This window comes from Fusarium falciforme, chromosome 6 (assembly GCF_026873545.1).
Source record: "Fusarium falciforme chromosome 6, complete sequence".
NCBI classification, from domain to species: Eukaryota; Fungi; Ascomycota; class Sordariomycetes; order Hypocreales; family Nectriaceae; genus Fusarium; species Fusarium falciforme.
The window spans coordinates 1,954,876-1,975,233 of NC_070549.1; the positions used below are offsets into that span (position 1 = coordinate 1,954,876).

The window sequence follows — 20,358 nt, forward strand, 5'->3', positions numbered from 1 at the left end:
CTTGACATTTCGGCGATTTACGAGTCACGGCACTTGATAGATGGCAGGGTTACTGAGACCTACATATGCTCCATGTTGTTTCAGGAATCTAATGTGGACCACGGGCATTTGAACTCCGATGCCGACTGCCGGTCCAATGCCCACTGAGACCGGAGTTCGTGTCTCCGGGCAAAAGTTCCCACATAACGTTACACAAGAGATGTAACTCTAGACCTCGGGCCACAAAACCCTCCGAGATTTCTAAGGATATTGTGATCTTCCCATAGGCAATACCATATCCTTCACATTTTTTATGTTACCTACATTGACCGTGTCCTTATTCCCCCTAATGAAACGGTATCAAGACGAGCAGGACAATAAATACAGCCACCCAACATGGGGCATCTTGTTTTCTGAAGATCGTTGCGTTGAACAGAATTATCTTCGACTACCCTCCCTAACAACCAATAGCTTAGGTTTCTCTGCCATCCTTGACCTTGACAAAGCCGCCAATAACATAGTGGCCGACACCTCCATCCTTTGTGAGCACAGGTGGAAGAAAGTTATTGCTAAAAACGCCGCCAGCGCCAGTTCGGACTTTCCACACCTCCTTTCCTGTCTCAAAATCAATGGCGCTCATATAGTATATATAGCTCCCTTGCTGCGCCAGTTTGTTGTCCTGGGTAGGCATGTAGAGCAGACCGGTCTTGGTAGACAAGATGGGGGTGACGGTAGTTCGAATGCTCTTGTTATACCAGCGGATAGTGCATTTTTCCGTCCTTTCATCGAAATCAATCCGAGTAAGCCCAGGACTCATGATGCTGAGATTATTAAAGGGCCCATTGAGGATGTTAGGGTCCGAGTCCGTTCCATCACCAAACGGAGGATCCTGTAGCTGCGCGATAGGAGGACCATTGTAGAAGTTGGCAAAGACCATGCTGTAGGTCGACTTGCCGTCCCAGTGGTTGACCGCCACATTCTCATTGCTGCTGAAGCCCTTTTCAAAGAGGGGGACGGTGCAGAGTGGCTTGGTGTCGTTGTTGAGAGCTGAGCCTTGGGGATAGACAAGCACGTTGACTTGGTCATTCGCGTTGTCGGTGAAGGCCACATATTTATGTCCAAGGAGTGAAGGTGTTGAGCCAGAGCCGCGAGATATACCGCCCTTCTTAATACCATCTCCAGCCTTGTAAGACAGCCCTGCGATGAGTTTGACTCCATCAGGGCTCGGCTGCAGGTAGAAAAAGGATCCAGATGCATCGGCATGGTCAGCGGACCCAGCTGGCCCCGTAACCAGATAAACGTCGGTCCCACTTATGCCAAATGAGTTCTCTATCATCCTGTCGGGCAGCTTTAAGGTGTGAACTCTGCCACCTGGTTCCACATATCCAAGGGTTGCCGTATCGCCAGCACGGAAGCCTGCACCGGCAAAACCCCCGGTAGTGAACCACAAGTTCCCAGCTGAGTCATAAGAGGTGCTGAGAATGAGTTCGTTTGTCGATGTCACGTTGGATAAATCAATATCACGCTTGGGGACGATTGTCGTCTTGGTTCCCGTACCTGCAATTTCCAGCTCAAGAATGTGGCGATCAGTAGTCGAGGCGGTGATGTGGCCTTCAAGCAGTTGCATATACACCATCAAGGGCTGAGAAAAGACCGAAGGCTGATTGGGCTCTGGATAGGTTGCTTCGACATCAAACGTATTGGGGTTAAGAGAGACGATACAGGTGGTGTTTTCTCGGCACTGGTTGGTGGCCAAGACTCGGTCCTCCTCGTCCCAGAATATGTTGAAAGGAGGTGCCATTTTAATCCCTTCGACCTTGGGATTGACTCCTAGAGGGCCTTCGTAGTCTTCGGAGCGTGTGTTTCCAGAGTCTCGGTGAATGCTTTGGGAACTTGGTTCGTATCGTGTCTTTTGCCTCATGGCATGTCGCACAGCGGGGCGGCCGACGTAAGATTCGCCTTGGAGTGGTTGGCTAGACTTGATCTTTTCTGCCTGCTGAGAGTTTAGGATAGCTGTGACTGCAAGCTAACGGAAGCCACCTACCGTGGCTGCACTCAAAACTGAGAGCAGCAACACGCTCTTGAGGAGGGGAGCCATTTCGCAATCTGGGTTGAGGGCAGGTTAAGACCGATGATTGCAGAATAAGCTCTATGAAAATGCTTTCTTTGCCGAGGGCCTGAGTCTATATATGTTGGGCTCACCGTACCCCTCGGGCAGTTGACATGTCCCGATGTCCGTTCCTTAATTTACTCATCTCTTGTTGTATTGCTCCGAGGAACTTCTACGTAGCTTCTCTTCCGACGGTTTGGCCAATCGTGACATGTTAAAGTATGGCCATAGGCATCCAGATACAGTACCAAGGAACCTGTCCAAATGCCGATCATGCTTCATCCCAGCAACAAACCATGTCGTCCCTGGTTACGCTAAGCCGCTAAACCTCCTAAGCGAACAAGGGCCTCGTATCACGGGCCAATTAAACTTGGGTGTATACGAACAAATGATGGAAATCTCCGTAGAATAAGGAAACAGGGCTCCCTGCGGAATCTTGCTGTGACCCGTGGAGCCGGCATAGCCACTCTAACGCAGCAGGTATTATAAGGCGGCAATCGGAGGAGGTGTACCATGGTATTCCTTCCATTGCCCCCCGCACACAATGTCAACAGGCGACTCCAGCCACGAAATTTGTTTGATGAAACACTGTATATTAAACTCGATATGTGCCATATAATTTACAATCTCCCATGGTTTCAATGATGGCGTTATAAATAAAGAAATCCCTCCACCCTGTACTCATGACAAATTGGAACGAAGAAGGAAAGGAGTTGGGCCATTTACACTCAAGCTCCTGAGTGAATATAAGCGGCCCATTTAGTCCAAGAAGAGGGATAATGTTGTCGGACCTTGATCACTGCCTCCCTCAGGGCCGAAGCCACCATTTCATCGTCAACACAGTCAGGTGTAACGCCAATGAGATTCTCGTAAAAGGCACGAGCAATTTCGACGCCGACCTCGTCTTCCACCGGCCATAAGGATCCAATGACATGGGAGAATCCAGCAATCTGCAAGGCCCCAGACATATGTAAGCCTTCATCTCCAAGGCGAAAGGTCCCCATAGAAGCCGTAGTACAGGCAGAGAGGAACGCTATCCAGGGCTTTCGGAGATTGTTTAGAGCAAGAAACTGGGGAACGGTGAGTTTATCAATCTCCTTGGTTCTGCCATCTTTGCTGGACTTCTCGAGGATAAGATGGCTCTGTGACGGGTCGCCCCTATCTACCACGCCATGGCAAGCAAAGTGAATAATGTCACTCGTGGCGACGGCCTGTAAAGCAAGACTCGCTGTTGGTTGTGGTAGATGCTTGCATTTCCACGTCCCAGTGGAGAGATTTTCAATGACTTCCTTCTCCTTCCGCACTGCTGGCAGGGGAGCGTGATTTCCGGGCGTTGTTTCCATTGTGATGATGGTCAAGTCCAGTTTCCCCTGATCTGTCTTCCTCCTCAGCGCCCGAGACCGATCAGAACGTCGCCTGGCATGTAATAGGGCCTTGATTGATGGCGTGTACGATGAGACTGACAGAGATAACGCGTCCTGGTCAGGGTGAGTCTCCGATGTAGCCGCGTGGAAAGGGAATCCTGCGGCGCCACCGGATCCTATCCACCAAATCCGAGGCGGTTTGCCATTGCTGGGCATGGCGCCGGAGTGCCTCAACTCGTCAAAGACGGGTTGTACACAATTGTCCCACAGCCAGCCTGCAAAGCCTGGCGAGGGCTGTCTCGCCTGTTTGGGAACCTTCTTCGAGACGATCTGGATGGCTCGCTTCACGGGAAAATCCGCAATGGAAAATCCTGAAATTAGCTGCACGCCGAATTCCACTATCTTCTGCGGCTCGAGCCTTGAAAGCGGCACAACCAGCGTGCGGGAGTCGACGAGAATGATGGCATCACTTCTCAAGTAGCTGATGTTCACCAAGACGACGATGCCCTCCTTAGTGCATGATTTCAATCGATCAACAGGAGGCTCACGAAGGAAGTCATGGTGGCCGTCAAGATTTCTAATCTTTTCGAGGCAGTTGACAAGGTCTGCTTCAGCGGCCCTTCTTTCTTGTAGTCTGACCTCTCCAAGACGGGAGCTTTGAAGGTCGGATGGGATGTGCAACTTCGCCTTGATGTCCAAAAACTCCTTCGCAAGGCCTTTGTCGGTTTCTTGTAGCTCAGATACTTCATCATTGTTGTCCATGGCAAATCCTAATATCATGGCTCTGCCTGCTTCGAGCTGTGCAAGGGCTTCATCGGGTTCCCCCAGCTGTAGCAACAAGGAGCAAACTTCGGATGCCAGGCCTGAGGTTTGCGAAACAACCTGTTGCTGGTCTTGCAGAGACTGGTATCTACCACAGACCTGGGGTAGCAGCTGCATGGCGGCCAAGCTGATCGGTTTTGCCTCTTCCCACTTGTGCTGGTTTGTGAGGATTCTGACTGCCTTTTGAGCAGCTTTTATTCGCATCAGAGGCGAGCCATTTGGTGAATTTACCGCTTCTCTGAAGAGAATGAGGGGTTCAGTGAAGGTAGAAGTATCGGCGTCTGGATCGTTGTCAAATAGCTGTGCCACAAGCAGGTCGCCGAGCCAGCCGAGGAGTCTTGCTCTATCCGAAGAATCCTGCGGTGTCGCATCAAGGCATTTCCTTGACATCTCGATCGCTTTCTCCAAATCCGCCTTTTGTCCACGGTTTCCTTCTTCCCACTTGGCTTGGTAGGCCATAGAAAGGGTTTGTAGAAGACGGTGCATGCGTGGATCATTTTGCCCAGCCAGTAGTATCGACTTCGTTCCATGGTTGATGGCACTCTGAATATTTTCTTGTTGGCTAGAGTCCACGTGTTTGTGTTTCTTTACCAGTGCCTCGCAGAGTAAAGAGTGAGTGAATCCAATGTCCACATGGCCGTCGGGGTATCTCAACAGGGCTCGGTTGAGGACGTCCACAGCTTCATCTAAATACTCGTCATCCAAGTGGCGGTTGTACGCACTGATCAATATACTTCCAAGGTTTAGTAGGTTATCAGCCGACTTCACGATGTGCGGGTTGAGTTGGTTGGCTGCGGCCCGGTACTTGGAGACCGCAATGTCCAGGGCTTCGGTCTCCCCAGTCAAATCGAACCTGGACGCCAACGCATCTGCTAGGTTGCTGAGTGCTAGCCCACGGATTTGTCCATGATCCGAGGAGAGCTCAATGGCATGCTGAAATAGGCCAGTGGCCTTCTCCAGGCTAGATCTATCGGCCAGGTGGTGGAAGAGGGCAATGTAGGCCAGTCCAAGTTGATTTGTCCACCTGGCCTTGTCAGGATGGCCGTCTCCACAGAGTACTACCGCTCTCCTTCCGTTTTCAAGCGCCTGTAGTATATCTGCAGGCCTTAGCGAATGCAGATAACGACGATAGTGCGCGTAAGAGAGACTTCCGTATACAAAGGCGACATCTGCAATGGGGCAGTTTGGCTGCTGAGCCAATTCCCTCGCCTCTAATCCCCTCGACACCGCACGATCCAGATGCGTCTCCCCGTCGCCAATCTGAAGGTCAGACAGGTCTGAAAGACACTCTGCAAGGTTTGAAAGGGCGTATATCTGAGTATCAACCCCAGCATCGGCAAGGTTTCGAACAGCCTCAGCCCGCTCAATGGCCTCCTGCAGGTCCTGGTGCGTTGCTGAAATCTTGAACCGCTCCAACATGAGATTTGAATAAAGCTGGAGCAACATTGGGTTCTCATCAACCACTTGCGGGAATGAGGCAAGGGTCTGGATGATCCTTCCAAGCTCGAGAGGGTCTTGAGTCACCTCGAAGTGACAGCGACGAGCGCGTCCGTACAGCACGAGGTAATCCGGGAAAAGCCCATTCCCCTCCTCTATAAGTAAGCTAGCACGCTCCAGATGAGAAATTGACAGTTCCAGATCTAGCATGTCTTGACTGCGCGTCTGGTAGCGTTCTAGGAGAGTATCCACTGCCAACAACCGCCTACATGTCAGTTCCGGGTCCTGCAGCGGCGATGCATGCACTGCGTGAAGTCTTAGATCAACCTCGAGATCATTAATCTTGTTGCCGAGTTCATCGTTCCGCCTGAGTCTTCTTTTTGCTGTATGGTTGGCGAGGTGATGGAGACGAAGAGCTCTGGCAGCGTCTGGAGACGAGGTCGAGGCATCGGACGGCACAGGGCCCAGCGCTCCAATGTACGCCTCCAACCGGACGGCAAACTCCTCGTCACCCATAAGAGAGATATCCGTCATGAATCGCGCTGGATTGTCTCACTGAGGGGTGATTTGGTGGACTTGGTGGGTGATACTGTCTAGATCTTGAGTGCTGGGCGAAATCAGGCTGAGAACCCAACCGGACATGCACGACAAGTTCCATGGATGCCCAAATCACGTGTAATACCCCTCATTCTTTACATCTAATTCTCAGCAGACCTTTATTTATCACATCATCCATAATACCCACGTGCAGGCCAGCCCAGATAACGGCAACATGTCCAATCCTAGTCATTTTGCCCTCCTGATCGGCGTGGATTTTTACATCAAGAAGCCCCTGAACAGCTGTGTTCGAGATGTCGATTTACTGGAGACATACCTGAAAACTCTTCAGCGGGATAAGAGGCTCGACATCTTGGAGATTACCAGACTAACGGCGAGCAACCCGACACATCAGGGGCCCAACCCACACAAACCACTGGAGGGTGATGAATCTCTACCGACCCTACAGAACGTTAGAAATCATCTTGCCCGCATCACATCAGAATCTACCGAAGATGATTATGTCTTCGTTCACTTCTCTGGGCATGGCACAGTCTTGCCCCAGGGTGCACTGGCGCTTGTTCTTTTCGGATGCGAAGACCATAATGGACGACTGCGGGACTACCTCACTGGTGACGAATTAGCAAATTCTCTTAGCAATATGGTCAATAAGGGTGTCAAAGTCCTCCTAGCCCTTGATTGTTGCTTCTCGGGCAAGATATCCCGTCGAAGCCTGCCAGATCCAGAGCGATACATTCCTTTTATCAGCTTTTCTGATGCTGAGAGTGTCGAAAGGCCGCCAGAACGTGCTCCTCTGGGTGCCACATATAGTGATGCAACTGTCCGAGGCGTGTCGGCGCGTGAAAACTGGCTTATGGATCCCAAGGGCTACACAATCATTACGGCGTGCGGACCAACGCAAAAGACGCACGCCCTCAACTTCGGCGGGGGGGAACTCCATGGCGCCCTTACTTACACTCTCTTCAAATCGCTTCACAGACTGGGGTCGCTGAATATGAGTCATATGGCCATCTTCCAGTTCATCTGCGCCAGATTCAAAGCTATGAAGTCTGACCAGACCCCTCAACTAAAGGGGAGTGGCGACTTTTCATTTTTTGGACATTTGCAAGGGTCGGACGATGCCTTCTTCCCCTTGGTCGTCTTCAAAAGCGGAAAGATTATGGTCCAGGCAGGGGAGATCATGGGAGTTCATGAGAACGACAAGCTAGTTTTGACTCCGCTGAGTACCTTCACCGATGAAGCTTGGGACAGCACAGATGTGCTTGCAACTGTCCAAGATGTGGGCGGAGTGACAGCCAATGTCAAACCCATCAGCCCTCGCTCAAAGATCGATGCTGGGTGGGTAGCCAGACCGCTCAAACTGTGCCAGCAGGTTTCGACTACGACAGATGGGGCAGCAAACCGATCGAGTCAGGGGAGATACTTGCAAGAGAATTCAGTGTTCCTACCCAACTTCACAGAAGCCACGGCACTTTTTAAAGCCAAAATCAACGACCAGGGCGGATTTGACATACAAGATAGTCAGGGGCAACGAGTGGACTTTGATGGACTCTCGCTACTACCGGCTCATTCCCCAACCACCCGCCCTCAGATCCTTCGTGTTCTGGCATACCTTACAAGATACCACGAGATTATCAATATGAAGCCTTCTACAGAGAATGAGACACTTCGAGCCGACGTCGACGTCAAGATATGCGACGAGTCGGGGGCTCCGTTTCCAGACACCAGAGAAATTAACGTGAAAAACGACGAACAAATTTGTCTGTCTATTGTCAACAATGGCGAGGATCCGGTGTTTGTGCACATTCTTTATCTTTCAGGAGACTGGGAGATTGAAAACCTCCTGGCAAACGAGAATACGCGACTCTTCTCTGACAGCACCATCACGGGCGAGCGAGATCTCGCTGAAAGGCAGATCGAGTTGGTCGTGAGGATGACGATCCCAGAACAAAATATCCTCCGTGGAGCTCACAGCTGTGATGATATTTTCAAGGTGTTCGTCACCACTCAGCCTGCACCATTTGCGCACCTATCCGCGGTTAGACCTCTACTACGAGGGTCGCCGGCCGAAGTCAGAGACAGGTTACGAGACTCTTGGACAGCGTGGACGTTCCACATTCATACGGAACTAAATCAGGCACTCTCTCTTTGACTACGTAAGTGATTCTTGTGCTGAGACCGGCATCTAGCTTCGTCCTTGGTCTTCAGTGGCACCGTGGCTGACCTACGCAAATTAGAATGTCTATCTCGCCTTAAATCTCTTGACATTCAGAGGATTATTCTCCATATTGTTTCTCTAGTCTTTTTTTTTTTAACTAGCTCTCGCTGTAGGGATAATCAAACAATCCCTACTTAGACTGCGTCTTTTTTTCATTTCGGGTGTGCCTCAGTGAACTCTTCAATCTTCATTCTTCTTTTCCTGTCATATGGTTTTTTTCGCTGACTGTTATATTTGTCATCATGGCCAGTGATAAGAGGAGCCAAGTCTGATTTATTCACTTCTTAAACTTGTATACCCACGCCAAGATCCAAGATAACCTACTGCCGTATCAAGAGGCCAAGGACGCGGGGCTTGATATCTACGCCACTCTATAGGCCGCGGAGTGGAAAGTAATCAGCAGGATTAGGCTGCCGGCTGCCGGGCCGGGTGGAAATTTCGGGCAGCCTACAATGTGCACGTTGGGCACCAAGACCAGGCTGGCCGACAATAACTCTGGTCCTGCCTTTTCCGCACACTCAACGATAAATCTAAACTGTCGTACAAGGCGCTCAAGATATCAATCCTCCAACCAGTCGCTATATCTCAGTCCATCCCTATCCTGGGAATTAAAGGATCTGGCACCCAGCTCCTCGTTTATCACCGACAATTAAATATGGCGTCTGGCCAGAACGGGTATGTCGGTGTTGAAGCCATCTACCCCGTGGTAGCTCATGCTAATAAGTGAGGCATAGAGCCAGTAGCAGGAGCGACAGCCCAGATTTCACCATCGACTATGATGAATCGAGACCATATATTCAGGAGTACCAGAAAGTGAGTTCTTAGGCGTGTAGATTGCGTCAATGATTGCGGGCTAATATCAGACAATAGCCTCCCAAGTTCAGTACGGGAGACAAAGTTTGGTACCGGCAGGCCAATAACTCCCGCTCTGAAGGCCCGTTTATAGTAGCCTCGGTCTCCTCCGAGGGTAAATACCTTCTAGCCTTGGATGATCCAAAGGGACCAAAGACTGCCAAAGATGGGATGGAGATTGATGAGGAGCACCTACAATCCGTTGAGGCATAGTGGGCTGTTTAATGAGGCAACCTAGATCCTTGTCTTTTCCACCCCAAGCGCCTCCAATTCAAGCTCTCCTGATACTTCTAACTAAGCTTCTTCCTATTGCCTCTTAATGTCCCTCCTTGGTCCTTACGTCAAGGTCCTTCCTTGATTCCCCACAGCCATAGATTAATATCGCAAACAGTGCTCAGTTATAACTATTCAACCCATTATAGTACAAAGAGAACATCAATCCATCGCTTAATCCATATCCTTTGATACCTTCTCCACCCACTCAAAGCCAGGATCGTAGCCGACATGTATATACCGGAGAAAAGTCCCCGAGATATCACGGTACAGAACCTCCCGCTTCCCATCACCGCTACTCTTCATCTTTTCCTCCTTTTTCATGCCCTTCTTAAGCTTCCCAAACTTGGACGCAACGATCCATGCTCGGTAGTTCACAGAGACTCGCTTGAGCTTGTAGTGCTCTTCCCAGACAAACTTGTTGTCGTCGCTGTTGCTGGCACGGGACATGAACCCTTGGAGAACGCCTCTTAAAATGTTGAAGCCAGGTATTTCTTCTCGCTCTTGACCCAGGTGCCCCCAGCGGGCATGCGGCCAGCAAGTAACGCTGGTGAGATTGGGGCTGGCAGCAAGTGCTTCGCCAATTTTGTCCTATCGACACCTGTGAGCATGCTGAGTAGAGGTAATGCAATCGAAAGGCCTTACTATTTCATCCTCTTCCGGCGCAAACGTGAATTCCTCCAGATGGGGTAGGTTGTTGACGATGGTAGCCACAGTTTCAGCTGACAGATATGGAATCTTGCAGCCAGAGATGATTCCCGTATAAGATATCCTTAAAACCTTCAGGTTCTCATGCTTGAGGATGGCTTGCAGCAGTGTATCCGACAATCCAGGATTGACCACGTGTTCCTGGGGATATTGGTTATAATCCACAAGTTCCAGAGTCGAGAGGGTATTGAACGATGAGATGAAGGCGCATTTGGCGTCAAAATCCATCTGCTTCTGCTCGGGCGTCTCCATATGTTGATTGTGTGACATGTTCACACTCAGGATTCGCAAGTCTATGCGCTTGTCCTGGGCTGAGCCGGCCACACTTGCGAGATACTGGAAAAGGCGGTGTCTGCCTTCAGACAGACGCCCAAGTCTGAGCTCTCGCAGACCAGCAAAGTCAATGGCCCTCTGCATCGACTTTAAGAAGTTGCCTTCATCAAATCTGACGCCAGAAAGAGTTAATGACTTGAGGGCAATGAGATCATGTGCCTGGCTCGATTTGGATGCAGAAACCATCTTCTCCCAGTCTTCCAGAAAGCAGGTGGCGTATGAGCTTGTTTGCATAGATAGGCTGCGAAGTGTCGACCTAGAGTTTAGTAGTATCGACCGAACCACGTTATCCTTGCCTATGCCACTGCCCCAGCTGTAATCCTCAACACTTAGATGCTGCAGGTTCTTGACTTTTGCAAGTGGTCGCATAGCACCTTTTTCAAATTTGTCTGTGCTCACAGACAAAGCTTTCAGGGATTTCATTGATGCAAGGCTTTCCGCCATAGGCCTGTGGACACGTTAGCACGTTATGGGCCATGTATTGGAGACGGATTGAATGCCGAGTTACGTTGTAAGAACACAGGTCTCGAGAATCTCCAGATTGTTCAAGTTCTGAAAGGCCTCTTCCAGGTATCTGTTGGTGATGTACTGGTGCTTTCGCCCCGGATCACACACACCGACGACGATGCTGCGGACATAGTCTGCACAGAGTGGCTTGGCGTTCTCATCAAGACGTGATGAAAATCTTTCCTGCTGGCCTTTGTATTTGCCTTCCTTCTTCAGCTGCTTTTTCTGCGCTATCGTGAGAACCGGCTCAAGGCCACGGATGAGCTTTGGAATGTGGGCGTGAAACATGGCAGCCACGGCAATGTGCTTGTAGAGATAGGGCATTGCAATCGAATAGTATTTCTTGCATGTGCGGCCCAGTTTGCCCAGAGTCGGTCGATGATCGATCTGGGGCATATAATGTTAGCATTGGCACAATGAAAGAAATGCTCTGGTTTCTCACACTCTGCAGAATCATGTTAAGAATCTCTGGCGGCAGGGACGACAGTGCATCATCGTTTGAGACGATTTGAGTCTGGACTTTTGGTTGTCTGGGCTTAGCCTTGGGCTTTGCCGGCTCTGTTGCGCTCTTCTTGCGCTTCGCGATCCCTTGTGTTTTGGCTGGCGGGGCTTTGCGTTTGAGTGGGACAGGCTGTGATTGTTGGGGCTCAGGTGGTCCCTGAGCATCCTGGTTTCGAATTCTGGCGCTTCTCCTAAGAGTCATTGTGTTCAACTGCAGCCGGTCGTTGGTTTGACAGGAATTGAAGGGAAAGGGGGTACATGGGAAGAAGTCGATGTTAAAATAAGCTAACAGCGACACGCGAAGACGCGAAGGAAGCCTGGACAGGATTCAGGAGCTGCAGCGCTATCACGTGATGACGTGGTGTCGGTGCAAGGGCTGCTAGGCATCCTTCCAAACCAAGCCCAGTTCAGTAAACGCCGAATCACTCAGGGGGTTGATCCTGAGTCCAGTATGAGCGAGTTGACAAAGAGTGAGATCCCAATACCCGAGACATGATTCCCACCCACTATCATGCTGGCCCGAGCTGTTGAATCATGGTCGATCGTGAAATCAGCGAGTGTGAAGCTCAACAATGATGCGACTTTACACACTCAATCATTTCCCCCATTTGCCCTCCTGTCGAATCGAAACAATTCCAAGACAAGTAAACTACAAAAAGAAAGTGGTAGGGAAAACCAAGCAACGGCAAAAAAGAGGTCCTAGCCAGGTTCGAACTGGCGACTTTGGAAGGCAGAAATCAAAATCCAACGTCCTGACCACTAGACTATAGGACCATTTTCTCGTCTACCACGAGTGATGCAGTGGATTGGCTGTGCCACACTGTTGACACTCACCCAAACTTTTTAGATATATATACGCAAAAAACGGCAAAAAGATTAATACCTAGGGTATCAAGGTACATACTTAGCCATGGGATACTACTTATTTATACATTGCTCTATTGTGTGACAGAGGCAGCTTAGCTCTTAGTTCCTTTTATAAATAAACTTATTACTATTATAATCTTTATTTAAATCTCTCTCTAGCCTTAGCTAATGCAAGCCTCTCCCGTATGCTCAGAGACAGGCAGTTAGTTAGAGTTTGCTACAATCCCTGAAGTCCTCAGGAAACTCTGGCATGCCTTGAGGAATGAGAATTCAGTGGTACATGGCCTCGTTGCTTTTTACTACACACCCCTAGGAGCATCTATAGTTCTCAACAGGGCCATGTGTTACTGAATCATCTCGTGATCTCAAAGTCATCTCCCGTAGCTATCTGTATCGCGTTGTCTCGCATCCAAGATAATAAGTCCTTTGTGCGACACATCTTCGAGAAAGGCAATTAGTCTCTCGCATTTCCACAGCTATGTACTTTAATGATTCGTTTTGCCCAAGTTGCGAACATATTTCTTAGAAGTCCTTTCAATTTCCACGAGAAACAGAGCTCAGCTAGTTGTCTATCTCCAAGGTCTTCAACTCGTTGTAACCAACACAACTCTATCACCATAGCCTTACGAAACCTTCCAGATACCATCAGCCAAATTCCATGTCATTTCCCATTCAGATTCATGATCCCAAGCCTAAACAAACACAACCTTGGTAACGGTAGGGGTGGGCGCCTCGATGGTGACGGGAGAAGCGCTGGCGCAAGAGCACGCGGTGAGGTAGCGAGCCTCTCCGGAACAGGCGCTGGCGTAGGTGGGAACAGACTTGGTCACATAGACAGTCCTGCAACTCGTATTAGACTGCTCAAAGCGTGAATGACAACGGACAAGACTCACTTGGCGGGAGGGGTCGTGGTGACCTCAAGATAGGCGTTGCAGTCGGCCTGGTACGAGGCCACGACTGCAGGGCCGCGGAAGCCGGGGACAACGGCTCGGGCACAGTTGTCGCCACATCCAGTGCGCTCCTGGAGCTCCTTGGGGATGGCGGCCACGACGGGGGCGAGGAGAGCGGCGATGAGAGTGAACTTCATGGTGAAGGATGGAAGAGTTGGAGTGGTGAAGATGTTTGAATGTGTGTTTGATTGTTGAGATGTTGATGCTGATGATCTGAAGCAGTTGAAGGGAGACTTGATGCTCTCTTTATAGTTGATTTCTCACTTCCTAGGTCTCTTTCAGCTCAAGTCCGAATCCGCTCTGGGGACCCAACATGACCTAAGCCATTGTCTAGACATCGTTGAACACACCGATAGAATCCTCAACAGGGCCATAGTATCGCGAGGCTATCGCCACTTTTCCACCAGTTTTTACCACCAGGTCCCGTCTTGGCGCGTGGTAGCCGCCATGTTGGGAACGGTTTAGCGACATGTAAAACGCCACAACTCAACCGTCACGAGCTGAACCCATTCTAGACTACGCCAAGACTCACAAAGAACTGTGGACATTTGAGGGGTTCAGCCTTTAGCCGTGGAATCTCCTGGGTCCATAACGGTTTTGGCGTAGACTGCACCGAAAGAGGGGGGACTATTGGAAGCTTTCATCCACGTTTTACGGATAAGGACTGAACAAGCTTAGTAGAGAAACTAACGGGAACAAAGACGTTGAAAGGGAAAGGGATGGCGCTGCAATGGGCAAGAGGGTCCAGCCATCTTCAGGGGTCAGTTGAGAGAATGCTCCGACTTGTCTGACCGCACAACGCCTCATGCCAGGGGCATGGGTCTGTTGGAAGTTTTGAGTGGTTACTTGTCAGATGCACAGGGGTTAAGGAGCTGCAAGATCGATGTTGGTTACGGTCCAGAGATCTGGGCTGCGTCCAAGCAGGAGGCCGTTTTACGTTAGCACTATCTCACATACATCGGCCTCGGTGCAGTGTGTGAATGAACGGCAGACCCCAAGGATCTCAATGTATGTACGTGCAAATAGATAATTACGGAGTTGAAAGAGAGAAGCGATGTTTCGCACGTGCGAAGCATCCGAATGTGACTCTGCAGTCTGGAAGCCGATGGTTCGGCACAATCTATTTCCCACCCAGAGTCATCACCATACCTATCCCCATCAGACCACTCGATCTGGTCATTTGAAAGTGCTGTGTCCCTCCCGAGTCAGCCGTCCATGCCGTCACGGATCCGGAGGAAAGTGATGTATCTTCCCAGGGTCCAGCGACGCGACTGTTTGCCCCAGACAGCCATGGGCAGCGACAGCATGAGGATGACGAAGCTCAGGACGCCAAGCTCAATGAAGCAGTCCTGAAGGCCAGTATCGATCCAGTAGCTGCACACGAAAGTAAAGATGGTGGCGATGCTGTTGTTGATGACGGCCACACCCACCATGCCCTCCAGCACCATGTCCGGGTAGCTGTCGGCCAGGTACGTGATGCTCAGGTCGCCCGCGCATCCGTAGCCGAAGCCGATGAAGCCCAGAGCCACGTAGGGAACCGGCCAGGCCCAGCCCTTCGCGGAGCCGATGCCAAAGAGCCACATGCCCAGCGGGAAGATGACGACGCAGAGCACCATGAGGTACAGACGGAACTCGGCCTCCATGATGCCCTTGTTGCGCTTGGCCATCCAGAGGATGAACTTGTCACTGCAGTAACCACCGTAGAAACAGCCGATGATGCTGCCAATCAGGCACGGGATGTTCATGTTGCCGACGGCGGCATCGCTGTAGTTCCACGGAGGGCCAATCCAGTAATCCTCCTCGACAGTGAGGTAGAAGGACAGCGCAATGTTCTGCAATCCCCACTGCAAGCCAGCAAACCACACAGCAGGAAATGTGAAGATGCGCATCGTGTGCCACAGGCGAGACACATACTGACGGAAGCCCAAGCCCTGAAGATTGGAGGCTGGCGTGATGAGGGCGATACGCTGCCAGTAAGTCTTGCGCTGCGAGTACGACACCGACAGCCGATTGCGCTCAGTCTGCGAGCGGCGAGAAGACTCGGTCACGTCCACCACACCAGCCTCGACGTCAGCAGGCTCCTCCGACTTTTCCCTGCTCGTCTTGGTGACGAGATCGCCACCCTGGTGAGCCGGGGGTGGCACGGGAATGCCGTCGGCCTTGGCCGAGTTGGTCTCTGCGTCGCGCTCGTCATTCTGCTGCAGATCAAGGTAGCGGTTCCTCTCAAACGCAGTCTCTTCAAGGCCAAAGAAGAAGAGAAGCAAGGTAAACCCCGAGGCGATGGCGCCGACGTGGCCGATCCAGCGCCAGCCAATGTTCTCGGCGAGGTGGCCTCCGATCAGAGGGCCGACGTAGGTGCCGACCGTGGTGGCCAGTGTGTACAGACCCAGCGAAGTACCGTTCTGGTGCTCGAACCAAATGTCGAGCAGAGAGAGCTGCACGACGGCCTCGGCGACCGACTCGGAGGCGCCGACAAAGAGCTGAGACCAGATGGTGTCGTTTTTGTTCTTGAGGTGGCCAAACCAGATGTTTCCGATAAGACCCCATACCGTTCCAACCAGGTAGAGGATGCGACGCCCGTAGAGATGGGTCGCGGGCGAGCTCAGCAGCGTCCAGTATCCGATGGCGACAAACAGGACGCCGGCGCCCGTATTGAAGACGTCGTAGCTAATGCCATACTCCTCGTTGACACCCACGCCCGCCGCGCCGGCCGTGTTGGAGGTTGCAGCGGTCAGGGCGACGATGTAGCAGACGAGGAACGAGTGCCATATCTTGCGCGCGAGACTCCAGTTCAGAGGGTCGTTGGGCGACTTTGTCGGGGGTGGGACGAGGATGATGTCGCCATGCTTCTCGAGTCCGCTGTCACCCGACACGCTCGCCCATTCGTCGGTAAAGAGCCTTCTCGTGCCCGGGAGCACTTCATCGATGGTGTCGCGGCGGGGCTGGTCGTCCATCCGAGAGGTTGACTTGGGGGGTCTTTGTTATAATCGACGTATGGCAAACGGCTCCTTGGAGCCGCATTCACTCGGGGTTATGGAGGATAGGTATGGGTGTGAAAGATCGCAATCGATAGTCAGCAAAACATTTTCCGATTTCGTTACAGAACCAGAAACAGAGCCGTCGTCGACGACGGGAAAAGTTTTTCTCTTATACCGTCTCGCCAAACAGCCCATGACAGGCCACACAGAAGAGCCCCCCACAAGGTCCCCAGTCGGGCCGCAATGGGCAGACCGGATCGATACCCCATAGGGCAGGCCATGTTACTACTTGTGGCACGTTTGCCGAACGAACGGGTCGGATCCAGCAACGGGGAACCGGTTGATGTCATGGTGGAATGTCTAGTCTGGCGAATGCTCGCGTGCGCAGGGGTCGACCCCAGTCTCCAGCTGACGGCTTCTCCGCGACGCGTTTTGGAGACGAGACCAAGAAAGTAAGAGGGGTTGATGGACGCGGATCAGAGTTGCCGGTGTCTATCTTGCGAGTCTGCCATTGGTCGATCAGATTGGCCTAGATAATGCATCTCAACACCATGCGCCCGGGATCGTCACTACCTACCAGATAAGGAACGTCCAATCAACAGACAGCAGGCCTGCAGCAAATACTACACACTGATGCTGGTTCGCATGAGGCGACTTGGTGCGTCTGCAGGGTCAACGTCGCAAAAAGACGCATGTGGCCCAAGCAGAAGAGACGTGCACAGCCAGGCCAACGACCAGGGCATGCCCTGGTCCAACAGGATACTGTTGTCTAATGATTAGAATCAGAAATCCTGAGAGTAACCCTTGACTAAACTTTTGTGGAGTTGAAAGAAAAAATCGAATCGCTTTCATTATTAACAAGTCGTGGTATCAGAAATGTCCCGTGTTCCATCCTCGCATGATGCGTGCCTCGTCATCTATTTTTTTTTCCTCTTGTCCCTCGCTACACCATTAGAAAATCGACATTCAAATCTTTGAGCTGCTGTATCCAGTTAGTCGTTCTCTTGCCCTCTGCGTCGAGTCCCCAGAGAATCTGCAGAGTGTCAATGGCTGAGTAGAGGAAGCCCCATGGGCAAACCGCCACGAGCCTCTTGAGTCGGTCCATAACCCACGCGCGGAGCTCTGGAGTAGTTGCCGTCGTTCCATAAATAAAGGTGGGCCATCCCGTTGCCTTGAAGTTTGGATCATCGTCGGGCATCGGCGAAAGAGTATCGTAAATATCTCGAATGAGCGTCTCGCACACCTTGTCCGGCACCCTCTCTGTCAACGACGGAGTCGACTGGATGATGTACAAGCACGTCGCAAGTCGATGTGCAGAGCCAGTGAGGAACCGACTTTGGATCTCTGTCTCGTCATACGGCGAGACGCCCTCGCGTGCCCATGTCAAGACATCCACGTTCTGTGCGCGCTTCAACAAGGCGGCGAATGAAGACACCATCACATGATCCGCAACCTGTTTATCGCCTTCCGTGTTCAAAAGCTGCGCGGCCTCGCGGAGGATATCAAGAACCTCTGCAGGGCAACAGAAAAAGTGGTTGGTGGCTCTCGACAGTGTCGAATTAACCTGCGTGGGCGCAAAGAATGCAGTCTGTACACCCGGCATCGTGGGGTTAAAGGACAAGCTGAGAGTGCAATATCTGCGACATGATTAGCCTGGGACTCGTCAACATGCCGTCACGCATCTACTAACACATAAAAATCTGAGACGACATAGTCCCTTAGAGTTTCGCTAAAGCTTGCATAGGGCTGCATCATGTTCAGGAGCTTCTTGGCACCCTCAAGGTGAGGTCGCCAGCTCTGCCAGCCTGATTCGACCAGTTCAGCATTGACAAAGAACAAGATGGCAGCGAGAATAACATCGGCTCCGATGGAATCGATATTCCCTAGTGCCGAGGGCATCAGCTGTAGCGCCTGTTGCTTGGCCTTGAGTGCATCCATCAACAGCTGTCTTGGAGGCTCTTTTCTATCAAAAGAGTCTGGGCTCAGCCATGGCCTTGCTAGGTTGCACATGTGGGCAGCAGATACGGCAACGATGACTTCTTGTAAGAACGGGTGTGCGTTGGTCAATAAGAGAAGGCTGCGAAATGGGTTGTTGTCAGGTCTGTCATGGGCAACGAGATCCAAACAGACACGAGACGAAACTAGACGCCATGTTAGAGAAACCATTGGCCCTTAAACCTGTGCAGGGGATCAGTCCGTACAATAGTTCAGATACCACCTCTTAGAATGAGACATATCTTGGAACAGAGGGTCAACGAGGGGCCATGGCGATGTGGTGTGCCATGGGGCCTGAGAGGTGGGATAGAAGACTTGATTATCATGAGATCTTATCAGGCCCCAGCCCTCAGGCCCGACGCCCTTTGCATCGAAAGAGGTCAAATCCTCCTGTTTAGGAAGACGACACACCGAAGCACTCGAGCTCTGCCCAGCAAGCTTCCCTCGTGTGGCGACGGCGCCAGTCCATAGGAAGAGTCGACCATAGCCAAGACACTCAACGCCTCTCGAGGTGCACTTGGTACACTCCGGGTATGATCGGTCACAGCGTAGACGGGCACGGCGGCAACTGTGACAGGCTTTCTTGGCTATTTGATGGGTTCGCGGACTGACACGCTCGCTGATGATGGGGGGAGACTGGGACATGGCGCGGTGGCCGACCAGCAGCAGTTTGCGGTCAAGGCTGCTTATTAAGGAGTGGAGGGGAGCAAAAAATGGCGGATGTGCCGACGGGGGGGGGGTAGCCTCTTGGTGATATCTAGGGAGAGAAAAGGGATAAGAGCAGTAGCAAGAGATGAACGAGGTCTAGGCGTCGCCAGGTGGCCTATCATTCGTCAGCCGATGGGTATTGAATGCTTGGTTCTTGGTCTGGGGGATGTTTGGTTGATTTTCACCCGGGAGCGACGAAGCGGGATGACAAGGGCTAGTTGATGCCTGAATGACAAGGTGTTGACTCATGAAGGTGAGGCTCGAGCTAGCCCGGAAAGGCCAGCCAAGACACATTCGGACCAGGGGTTATGCCTCAACCAGTTAGGGGTGCGTTTGCGTGTCCAAGCCAACAGCTCTGAGCCACTCCATCGTTGGCGGAAACCCAGCTCGGAATTACCACCGCCCTTTACATCATTCCCACCCACAAATGCCTCAACCGGGGTTAGAGTTTATCAGGAAGCCAAGATGGATTAGCCAGCTGTCAACGTTGGGCCGACCTATCCGAGATCTCAAATGCACTCGTTCATGATCCGGGCTGTCTCCGGTGTTCAAGAAGCTTCTCGAATAAATGCTGACAGCGACAGAACCAACAACGGAATTTTAGGCTATGGTTTCTTCATTTGGAAAAATACCCTGAACGCTAACAACTTGATTCAATGATGAAATTTGAGTCATACTATTCTATATGCTGTTCGTAATCTGTGAGACACCTTGTTTTCTCCCTTAGTCCACCCTATAGGCTGAGCAAGACCCAGGTTATCGCCTCGATCTCATCTTGCATACCTGCCTTCCCAAAATAAAGCTTTCTATCGGAAGCGGATCCCGATCAGAAGCTCGTGAGAACAAACATTTGATCCCCACTACCCAACGGGTCTCGATATCACTCATCCTGGGCACCCTAGTGAGAGACAATAACATGATCCGAAATAGGCAGCCAAGACCCTTTCAACAGGTTGACTCATATCTAAGCTATCCCACATAGGCCCTTGTGCGAGTTGTCTCGTTCTACCATCCAAGCACACAGCCTTGCTCAAAACATCTAGGCCGTCTCTGCGCTTGCTTGAGATACCGCACTAAGAACAGGGCTTGCGCTATTGTAGGAAGCCAAGACGCGGGCTGCGTAACTGCTTCTAGGCCTTGAGGCCTGAGATCGAACATACCCTGTATGCGTGCAAATAGGATGAATATTCCAATATTG

The 20,358-nt window shown here is 51.4% G+C and overlaps 8 protein-coding genes across 8 annotated transcripts; 2 read left to right on the top strand and 6 right to left on the bottom strand.

Annotated features, from left to right (window-relative positions):
• Positions 1 to 451: 451 nt before the first annotated feature.
• Positions 452 to 2,077, bottom strand: NCS54_00816500 (Hypothetical protein; the record flags this gene model as incomplete). The annotated part of the gene is made up of 2 exons (XM_053153562.1): positions 452 to 1,972; positions 2,024 to 2,077. 2 exons carry the CDS (start codon positions 2,075 to 2,077, stop codon positions 452 to 454), a joined length of 1,575 nt encoding a protein of 524 aa, XP_053009537.1.
• A 740-nt stretch (positions 2,078 to 2,817) lies between these two features.
• Positions 2,818 to 6,246, bottom strand: NCS54_00816600 (CHAT domain-containing protein; the record flags this gene model as incomplete). The annotated part of the gene is made up of 1 exon (XM_053153563.1): positions 2,818 to 6,246. One exon carries the CDS (start codon positions 6,244 to 6,246, stop codon positions 2,818 to 2,820), a length of 3,429 nt encoding a protein of 1,142 aa, XP_053009538.1.
• A 238-nt stretch (positions 6,247 to 6,484) lies between these two features.
• Positions 6,485 to 8,422, top strand: NCS54_00816700 (Hypothetical protein; the record flags this gene model as incomplete). Its single annotated transcript, XM_053153564.1, has 1 exon — positions 6,485 to 8,422. The coding sequence occupies one exon, from the start codon at positions 6,485 to 6,487 to the stop codon at positions 8,420 to 8,422; it is 1,938 nt and encodes a 645-aa protein (XP_053009539.1).
• A 571-nt stretch (positions 8,423 to 8,993) lies between these two features.
• NCS54_00816800 (Hypothetical protein) lies at positions 8,994 to 9,553 on the top strand (the record flags this gene model as incomplete). The annotated part of the gene is made up of 3 exons (XM_053153565.1): positions 8,994 to 9,163; positions 9,223 to 9,301; positions 9,359 to 9,553. The coding sequence occupies exons 1-3, from the start codon at positions 9,144 to 9,146 to the stop codon at positions 9,551 to 9,553; spliced, it is 294 nt and encodes a 97-aa protein (XP_053009540.1). The 5' UTR covers positions 8,994 to 9,143.
• Positions 9,554 to 9,787: 234 nt separating this feature from the next.
• On the bottom strand, positions 9,788 to 11,864 carry NCS54_00816900 (F-box domain-containing protein; the record flags this gene model as incomplete). Its single annotated transcript, XM_053153566.1, has 4 exons — positions 9,788 to 10,204; positions 10,259 to 11,102; positions 11,163 to 11,548; positions 11,604 to 11,864. The coding sequence occupies 4 exons, from the start codon at positions 11,862 to 11,864 to the stop codon at positions 9,788 to 9,790; spliced, it is 1,908 nt and encodes a 635-aa protein (XP_053009541.1).
• Positions 11,865 to 13,221: 1,357 nt separating this feature from the next.
• On the bottom strand, positions 13,222 to 13,616 carry NCS54_00817000 (Small secreted protein; the record flags this gene model as incomplete). Its single annotated transcript, XM_053153567.1, has 2 exons — positions 13,222 to 13,369; positions 13,423 to 13,616. 2 exons carry the CDS (start codon positions 13,614 to 13,616, stop codon positions 13,222 to 13,224), a joined length of 342 nt encoding a protein of 113 aa, XP_053009542.1.
• Positions 13,617 to 14,684: 1,068 nt separating this feature from the next.
• On the bottom strand, positions 14,685 to 16,433 carry NCS54_00817100 (Hypothetical protein; the record flags this gene model as incomplete). The annotated part of the gene is made up of 1 exon (XM_053153568.1): positions 14,685 to 16,433. The coding sequence occupies one exon, from the start codon at positions 16,431 to 16,433 to the stop codon at positions 14,685 to 14,687; it is 1,749 nt and encodes a 582-aa protein (XP_053009543.1).
• Positions 16,434 to 17,400: 967 nt separating this feature from the next.
• Positions 17,401 to 19,097, bottom strand: NCS54_00817200 (Hypothetical protein; the record flags this gene model as incomplete). The annotated part of the gene is made up of 3 exons (XM_053153569.1): positions 17,401 to 18,094; positions 18,148 to 18,598; positions 18,659 to 19,097. The coding sequence occupies 3 exons, from the start codon at positions 19,095 to 19,097 to the stop codon at positions 17,401 to 17,403; spliced, it is 1,584 nt and encodes a 527-aa protein (XP_053009544.1).
• Between the last annotated feature and the right edge of the window lie 1,261 nt (positions 19,098 to 20,358).